The sequence below is a fragment of the Hemicordylus capensis genome, chromosome 10, assembly GCF_027244095.1.
Source record: "Hemicordylus capensis ecotype Gifberg chromosome 10, rHemCap1.1.pri, whole genome shotgun sequence".
Taxonomy (NCBI): Eukaryota; Metazoa; Chordata; class Lepidosauria; order Squamata; family Cordylidae; genus Hemicordylus; species Hemicordylus capensis.
This window is the reverse complement of record NC_069666.1, coordinates 29,890,025-29,899,210: the sequence shown is the minus strand read 5'-3', so window position 1 is coordinate 29,899,210 and position 9,186 is coordinate 29,890,025. Positions and strand designations below refer to the sequence as shown.

The following is a 9,186-nucleotide window of genomic DNA, read 5'->3' as shown; positions in this document are numbered from 1 at the left end:
GCCCGGAAGAAGCCTTCATATCAAACACGCATGTGCGTGTTCTACCCCCCCGCCCTTAAAGATAGACACCCCCCCCGGCCGGACCGGTCCGTTTCCGAACCAGTTCGGAGGCCTCCAACATGGCCTCCGGACCGGTTCGTGCACACCACTACCAGTCACTCTCCTCAGCCCCACGTAGATTTACGAAGATCCCGTCTTCCACCCAAGGCCTCTGCAGTGGTTCCTGCTGCTCTTTCATCCAGAGGGTGCGGTGAAGTCCAGCAGACGGCTGGCCTGCTCCAGCGCTCCCTGGTTCTTTGGGCTTTATTCCACCGTGCTCTGCCAAAGCAGACACCACTGAATATTTGAGGTTTGGTTTAGTTACTCCAACATGTTTGTTGGTCTGTCTTTTACTAGTAGGGGTAGTTTCTTGTCTTCCTGCAGGGTTGTCGCCTCTTGAATGAAAAGAACTGGGCGAGTCCTGCCTCGAGGGTCCCATGGCCATCATAACCCACACGCGAGACGCCCTTGGACTGGCCGCAAGAAGGAGCCTTCACGGTGAGTCACCCGTGCGCCAGGATCCCACTGTGGCAGGCAAAGTGCAGCCCATCGCCAGTCTTGCATGTGCTGTTAGGGAGTGCAGGAGCAGCTACCGGCAGGAGGACTGGCAGCACCTGAGCGCGAGGCTGAAGAGATGCTCCCCAAGCCCTTCACCAGGCGGGGGGCTCCAAGGTCCTCCAGCTGGGATCTGCATTGTCGGATAAGGTGTTTGAGCTCGGCCCGCTGATGGAGAGCAGCATCAACTGGAGGTGGCCACTGCAGGCAGCTTTGCAACCACACAAAGGCACTTCCAGGGCGATGCAAAGCAATCTGCTGCTGCAGCTGAGCAGCAGCACTAGTGCTCATTGCTGGAAACGCTTGCTGGCTTGGAGGAGGGAGACGATGATGGCGGATCTGCCTCTGCTTCAGCACTATGAACGGTGAACTCCACTGCTGTGTGTTTTGTTTTGCCACCCAAGGAAACTGGATGGATGGAGTGAGGGACCTCTCCTGCTGCTTTGGTTTCACCTTTGCTGCCACCTCCTGGAGGAACTCCTCTGTGTGTGCTTGCTTGAATGGTTTCTGATGCAGCGAAGCCTCCAACGTTGCTGACGTCAGCCGTCTCCCAGGGTGTGACACGGCCCTGGCCAGCCTGACACCCAATGAGGCCTGGGACTCATGCTGCTATGTGCTTGGATGACGGCAGGGAGAGGATTCTTGGGTCCTACATTACAGCAGGATATTGTACTTGGAGGGGCTGGGGGGCAGCTGGAAGTGGGAGAGCATAATTTCCCTGGTGGCCAAGGCACACCATGGTGCACTATCCTCCCCCACTCCCTGGTGTTTTGGGGATGTTTCGTTAGTCATGGTTGTAGGCACAGAACCCAACTCCTGTGAACAACAAAGTCCACCTGTATTGCCAAGAAGCCTGCTCCCTTTCCACTCAGAAATTAGTCCTCCTGGGCTCGTTGGGATTCCTCAGCTTTATCCAACTCTTCATGGTGCTGCAGGACCCCTAAGTCAGGGTTAGGGTCAGAGATATACCCGGGCAAGTTCAACACTGCCAGGGCTACCTGGGACTGGCTCCAATGAAGTACAGCTGGGCAAAGTTTTATAAATAAAATGCTCTTCATCAACCAAATCTTTATTTTTCTTCTACAATGTGCAGTTGTGCAAGAAATTTCAAATGCAAGTCAGCAAAGCTGATCAGAAAGCAGCACACACAGAACCAATAGCCCCCCCCACCCCCCACCCAACAAGGGTACAATTCTACGACAGACACACACACATGTTTCCAAACAGCATGAGATGAAATCAGTATATCGTTTTAACATTATGCCTGGATCAATTTTGGATTCTAATACCAACAAGTGCAAATAAGCTTAATTTCTCTCTCTCACACACACTGCTACTGCTACTGACCCTGCTTATTTATTGCAATAGTAAAACTACACCCAAATTAATGTTTCCCAAGGAGGCAGAAAGGCAAGAACAGAGGTGCAGACTGAGAAGCTGGCCTGATTCCTTGGGGGGAAGTTGTCGCAAATGGGAAAATGTGCCCTTGGCTTCTCCGCTGAAAGCCTCGGCTGGTTTCCACACGGGCCACTGTCCAGCTGTAAGCCTCCCACTCCTGGGGCAACGGTCAGTACTTGGGGTCAAGGGGCAGTTGGCCCAGCTCGATCTCCAGGTTGGCCATGTGCCTGCCCTCCGCACGGCCTTGCTTGTGCCATTTCCCTTCTCGCTTGTAGTGCTGCTGATTCTTGGGCGCTGGCCTGTTCTGTTGGGAGCCTGGGGCGTGTGTGAACGGAGCCCTCCTGGCTGGGTGGCTGCAAGGGAAGGGCAAAAGGCCGGTTAATGCTCCCACCGCCTTCACCCCAGAATAGTCCCCCGCCTCCCACAAGGCCGGCCAGTGGCTGACGGGCATGAAACTGGCCCAGCTGCTCTCGCCTTGACGTGCAAAGTGGAACACTGGCTGAGGAGCTAGGAACGCTCTTTGCCTGGGAGGCCGTGCTCTCTTCTAGGGCTGGGCAAACTTGGCCCTCCAGCTGTGGTCAAACTACCACTCCCCTTCTGGTTAAACTCACATTGTGGCTGAGGCTGATGGGAGTTGTAGTTCAACAACAGCTGGAGGACCCAGTTTGTCCACCACTGGGCCATACAGCAAGGAAACTAGCCAAGTTCCCATCAAACGTGTGCCTTTCTCCCTGGAGGGAATTCAGGATGTCGATGACCTTTATTTCATTAACACCCCCATTTACCCACTGGCCTCATCCCCCCACAAGCGTGCCCGAGTGAAGGGAGCTCTTGCAGGGGATGTCCCAGTCCTCCCAAGAGCAAAGGGGATGCTGCTGGCTGCCACCAAGGCAACAGGGCCGCTTGGCCAAGTGCTCCCCCTTGATGATGCCTGGCCCAGGCCCCACGGCCTCCTTTCCCATGAACGCCTTTTCGTAGCAGCAACACTGATCTCCCCAGGAGGAGCCGCCGCTGCCGCCTCCCTCTCCCTGATGGAGCCAGCCTCCCATGCCTGCTCACACAAGTGCACAAGGGCTGCTCACACCTGGCTGCCAAGCCGCCCCGCCCCTCTTCTGCCTGAGTTGAGTGATGTATCCCGAAGGCTACATCAACTAGTAGCAAGACTCAGACCCCTAACCTGGGCTCCTGCTGAGGCGAGTGGTCATAATGGAAGTAATATTGGTAGACATATTTATCCAAGTCTTCAAAGACCCCCTCGCTGCTACTCTGGTACTCTTTCATGTCTTCCAGATAATCCTTAACGTCGTTAACAAAGTCTGTGAACAGCATCTGGTCATGGATGAAGACACCGTTATGGAAGAACCGACGGATGAAAGTCTCCAGTTCTTCCCAGTGATGGAAGTTGGCGACTTCTTGCCGCACGTATTTGTGCATTAACTGGTTGAATTCATCTGCCCGAATAGGGTCCAGCGCCTTATCAAAGAGGCTGACAAACTCTTGATGGGCACAGTCAAAGATGCCTGAACACCCCTTTCCAACCCCAGGGTGCTTCCTGCTGCACTTGGGCACGCCTCGGGGACCCTCCTGCGAGGGGGACCCCCTGGGGGAGTGCAGCGGACGGTTCTCCTTGGGCCGCCTCCCCTCCCGGAATCCCCTCTGGCTGCCCGGGGCCCTGTGCTGCGGCTGTGGGCACGGCTTTCCTTTCCTGCCAGCCTCGTGCCTTTTGTCGTCACTACGCTCTTGCTTCTCTCTTTCATCAAATATATTCTTTGTCGTGTCCTTGAAGTGCCTGAAGGTCGACTTCACAGAATCTGAGAATTTTCTCAAGTTCTCTTTCACAGCTTCTTTGGCTTGTTTAATTTTTTCTTTATGGTGCCTTACAAATTCTTTTGTGGAATTCTTCATGGCATCAAAGGTTTCTTTAACAGAGCCAAAAAACGTTGCTTTGGGCTTCCTTTTTGTTTTACTGGCTCCTTTCCCACCTGACTTCTGTGGTTTTCCCACTTGCTCTTGCTTTTCAGCATGGTCCTTCACTTCCACATACAGCTTCTCCCACAGATCAGAACGCTGCTGCTCAAAGCTGAGCTTCTTCTCCAGTTCCGTCAGTCTTCCCCGCAAACGTTCGATCTCCTGGTTCTCTCGCAAGCCATCCCCAGTGCCCATATCAGTGGAGGCCTGCTGGGAACTCAGCGCTTCCAGTTCTTCCCGGAGTGCTACAGTCAGCTGACGCTCCTTGTCCAACTCTCTTCGCAGCATCTGGGCCTCCGCAAACAAAGTCTTCTTCTGCTTCACAAAACTCTGCATCTTGTGCTTTTCCTCCTCCAAATGTGCCTTCAGCTTTTGGTTTTCCGTGGCCATGGACTCGGGGCCTGCCCCTTGGCTCTCCAGGTGCCTGAGCTGTTCTCGCAGTTTTCTTAATTCTTCCTGCAGCAAGGCCAAAGCCTTTTCCTCCCTTTCTAACGACTCTCTCAAGTGCTGGTTTTCTGAAGCAAGGCTATGTTTCTGATGTTCAAATGACTGCTTTTCCATCTCCGTTGTCAGCAGGCACGTGGCAAGACCTTCCTGGAGTGACTGGTCAGAGACAAAGCAAAGGCAAGCACTAAAATAAGCATCCGTATAGCGGTGGGAAAAGCAGCAAAACCTCACAGCAGAAGGAACCAACAGGACCAGTAAAGTAGCACCTTTGGCACATCCTAAGCCACCTGCCCAGGGCAATGGAGGAAAGGAAACCATGGGGCCTCTGCCCTCCAAGCCTCGCTCATTTCCAGACGCTAAAGCTCAGCAGCACAAGCTGTGACAACACAGCAACCTGTAGCCAGCAAGAGCGACAGGCCACATGGCTGGGGGCTGAAGCAGGGAGCCTCCATGGACCACCCACCTGCCTGCTCCAAAGGAGGACACGCACAGCAGCTGGGGGGCGGCACCTCCTTCCAGTCAGGCTCCACACAGGGAACACCCCCAAACTCCGCAGGGTTGGCAGCAGGAGCTGGAGCCATCTGTGTGTAGAGGCTGGGGCTGCCTCCCACCCCACTTGCTAGCAAATCTCCACTTCAAGATGAAGGCCATCTCTGCCTGCCCTCCAGGGCGTCTGCTTCCCCCTTCCCCCAAGCCCTGCTGCTGCGGAATGTGGCGCCACTACCAAACTCCCCCCCTGCAGGGTGCCAGGGAGGGGCCTGATCCCGCCCCCCCTGCAGTGGAGGCTGTTCTCTCGGAAGGAGACTCGGCAGCTTGGGTGAGCTGCTGCCGTGCTGGGACTCCGACAAAGACACCAGAGCCGGAGGCCGGCTGCCTTGGCCTGGAGTCTGGGCTTCTGCCTCTTGGGCAGCAACAGCAGCAGCAGCAGCGAAGCTCCCCAGGGGGGCTGGGACCCAACGCTTGCGAGCACCGTGGAGAGATCCCCTCACCTGACATCCTGCGCGGACTCCTTGCCCTTGTCGGCACTGAAGCAGGTGGTCTTTCATCCCGTTCAGTTCGTCTTCGTGAGTTTTCTCAACCAGTTGTTGACGCTTTTGGATCTGGATTGTAGCTTCGGGCAGAAAAGTTTCTCTTTATCCATCACGAAAAGTTGGAAACAAGGTGCTGGCGCGCCCTCTCTGGCCTGGCACTCTGCCTGGATCAGCGAGTGCGATCCCGCGCGCCTGAAATCGTTACTTTGGGTGGCTTGAAAGGAGACCTCTTTCAAACTGGCTCCTCCCTTTCCTCCCACAGCACTGGGTGTTTGAAATAGTCACCTGAAAAAAAAAGCTCAAAACCCACCTGTTTAGAGAGGCTTTTAAAATCTTTTAATTATAAACCAATTGAGTTTTTACTGGGTTACTTTTAATTGGGTTTGTTTTGATTTTATTCTATACTGTGTTTTATTTGTTTTGCATTGCTTTTACTGTTGTGAGCTGCCCTGAGCAGTATTGCACTGGAGGGGTGGCATAGAAATATTTTAAATAAATCAACGGGTCATGACATCATCACAACCTTAGGGTTCTGCTGTTGACCAAAACGGTCAATCAAAGAATGGATGCGAGGGCTGTGCACAGGTATTGGCCCAACACGAATGGCAAACCCAACATGCCCCGTGTCCGGCACTCTCCGAAGGAGCCCAGCAGCCTTCACCTCCGACTGAAATCCCGCCGGTCGTGTCTGGACGCCTTTGTCGTTCCGAGGCACCTGCTGGACGGAAGGCTGCCTGCGTGCTGGAAATCCCCCCTCCACAGGGGCCCTCTGCCCTTGTGGGTCCCATGTGGGCTTGCCCTGCTGCCCCCTTCCCCAAATACAACCCAGCAAAACCACTGACAGAATCTCAGAATTCCAAGCCAGCCAGGCTGGCCAGGCGGGTGGTGGAGGGCAGGGACCATGTTAGCCCTCCCGACAATTCTCCTTCCGGGTCTGGATGCATCGGGCCAAACATTTTGCTCCACGCAGAGGCCCAATGAGTGTGGCACCACTGGAATCCAGCTAAGGGGCAACAGACCAGCACATCGCCTTGTAAGGAACCAGCCCCAAGGGACAAGCGAGCCAATCCTGCTGCATCCGGGCACGCATGCTTGCCTTGCAAGTTCCAACACAGCAACGTCAGTGGGACAACGCCAGAGGAGGCCAGCTGCACACCCCAACAAAACCTGCCGTCTGGCACACACACACACACACACACACACACACACACACACACACACCCTTCTCTACGAAGTCTGAGCATCCATGGGCATAGCCTCCATGATTAGTATAAATAAAAAACTACCAGGGGCCAGTTCCGCAGCCTGTGGTGGCAAGGAAGGACTGGCCGGTGACCTCCGAGCCGCCAGAGGCAGAGCCTCCCAGGATGGCATCCTGCACAGGGAGGAGGCTGGGCCCAAGAGGCCAACGTTTCCTGCCGCCGGACCAAAAGCCTGCATGTGACTCATTTCCTGCCACAACTGCCAGCTGCCGGTTGGGTTCTCCTTTTTCTTTCTCTGAAAGAAGTACTACTAAAGAGTCAAATGCAGGAGAGGAGAAAAATCCTCCGCTGGATCTGAGTGCTCTGAAGTGGGAAATATCCTTCCAGTCTGGAGACCAAGAGTGCAATACTGTCTCGGAGCAATTTCTTCTATGAATAACATTCATGTTATGGGGCCTGGGAAACCATCCAGTCTCCCGGTGGGGACGGACAGGGACAGGGACACACACACACACACACGTGCTGTTTCACCCCCAGGCCAAACACATGCAGGAGGGGGAGAGCTAGAGCGGAGATGGTCAGCCCCAATTTCACAGCAACAAATCCCATGAAAGCCTTTTACCTTCGTGTTTCCCTAAGAACAAAAACACCAAAGTGTAGATTCAGCTTGAAGTCAATGATGCTAAACGTTATGCAGTTTCAAACCAGACAGAGCAAAGAAACCAGTAACGATGCCGTCAATACTAGAACGGAATTTCACCCGTGATTTCAGACCCAAGGAAAGGAGTTTTGCACAGAGGGCTGGAGCAGAAGCCGCTGACTAGAGGCTGGTGGCAGCAGCAGGAACATCTTCCTTTACCAGGGACATGCTATTCTCCACGACACTAGCCGCGTTTACTTGCCATTCTATCTTTGTGATTCGTGTTGTGAGCCACCCCAGGCGGTCGTGCACTGGAGGGGCGGGTAAAATGATTATTTTAAATACATGACCATGGTGTCAGGCCGCCAGGGCACACTCTCTCCCACTCCCCAGCCCACCTGTGAGGCTGGGCCAGAAGGGGGGCCCTTCTCCACTGTGCCGGGGGACACAGCTCCCACGGAGACCCCTGACTCGGGGGGAGCAGGGGAGGGCGCCTGGCCCCTGTGGCCGACAGGCCTGCTCCCCCCAAAGGCCCTGCACGGGGCTCATCATCAGTGGAGACGGGGTGGGGCTCAGCCAGCAGAGGGACAGGCGGTCACCGCAGCCCAAAGAGCTCTGGGGGGTGGTGGCCATGGCGTTCAACCATGAGGCGGATCTGCAACCGATGGCCCGGCCTCAAGTGCATCCTGCTAAAGTGCCACTGTCCAAACCCAGCCTCTCCACCACCCCACCCCCCCGAAGGCCTCGTTCTTCCCAGGAGCTCCTGTGTGGGAGCCCTCCCACGCCCAGCCTTGGAAGCCAAGAGAGGAGGACATGGCCTGGAAGCGGCACCCTCTCACCACAGGACCCCCGAGGGCTCTTTGCCAGCAACTCAGGCCCTGCCCGTCTCTTCTACTGGAGCAAAGCCAGCGGCCAGCCAGCCCCGCCCCAAAGGCGGCAGCAGCAGCAGCAGATCCGCAGGAGCCCTGCTCAGCTGGGAAGAGCCCCGGGAGTGCCGAGGCAGCCAGCGAGAGCCTCTTTTGGCCCGGCGGGGGCGGAAACGCGGGAGGGAGCAAGCAGCAAGAGACAGGTGCCAGCCAGGCCAGAGGGCTGCGCCCCCTGCCTCTTCCCGTGCACATGGCCTGTGTTTCCAAACACAAACCCAAGCCTGGAGCAAAAGGCCCTTCCCAAGAACCCCCCAGCTAAGGACCCGCCGGGCACTCACCGTAGAAGTGCCCGAAGCCCATGCTGACGGCGATCACCAGGGCAAGGAGGATGCAGCGGTTGAGGCCCCTGCTGAGCTGCTGCGGGGGCGGCTGCTCCTCTTGGGCCGCCTCGCTCTCCTGCTCGCGAGGCGGCACCTCCTCCGATTCGGAACTCGAGGGGAGCCTCTTCTTCACACGCCGCCGCCTCAGGGTGGGGCTGGAGCGGTCGCTGGTTTCATCGCTGCTCGATTCCTGGCCGCTCGGGTGAGGCGGAGCGACGACTGGAAGGCAACACAGGGCCGCCCTGTTAGCCCTACGCTGCTCCTGGTGCCTCCGGGACTCCGTGTGCCCCTGCTGCCTTTTCCATCCTCCGCACCTGCCCTGGGACCCCATCTCAGAGGGCAGGCGCCGGACAGCGTCTGCAGGACGCCAGGCTTCCGCCTTCTGGCCCACGTGGGCCCTCCCCCCGCTCCCTACCCCCGCTGTGGGGCCTCATGGGCAGGGCTCCCTCTCACGCTTTTGGATGCCCGCTCAGTTCCTGTTAGAGCCCGCTCAGGTGGAATCGGGAAGGCCCCACCCTGAATGCGCATGGTGCACAAGGCAGACTGCCTTGACGCTGCCGCCCAGAACAAAACTCATTCCGCACACAGGTGGAAGAAAGGAGAGAGCACACCGCCCTGCGGCCCCCCTTCACGGGCCATGCCGCACTCCCCAAAGGCACA

At 56.5% G+C, this 9,186-nt stretch overlaps 1 protein-coding gene across 1 annotated transcript in view; it reads right to left on the bottom strand.

Annotated features, from left to right (window-relative positions):
* Positions 1-1,628: 1,628 nt before the first annotated feature.
* Positions 1,629-9,186, bottom strand: part of CCPG1 (cell cycle progression 1) — a 17,700-nt gene continuing 10,142 nt past the window's right edge. The window contains exons 6-9 of the mRNA XM_053271829.1: positions 8,485-8,745; positions 5,397-5,518; positions 3,170-4,563; positions 1,629-2,345 (exon numbers count right to left, since the gene is read on the bottom strand). Coding sequence (XP_053127804.1) covers positions 2,162-2,345; positions 3,170-4,563; positions 5,397-5,518; positions 8,485-8,745 — 1,961 coding nt within the window. The 3' untranslated portion in view covers positions 1,629-2,161. The remainder of the gene's footprint in view (positions 2,346-3,169; positions 4,564-5,396; positions 5,519-8,484; positions 8,746-9,186) is intronic.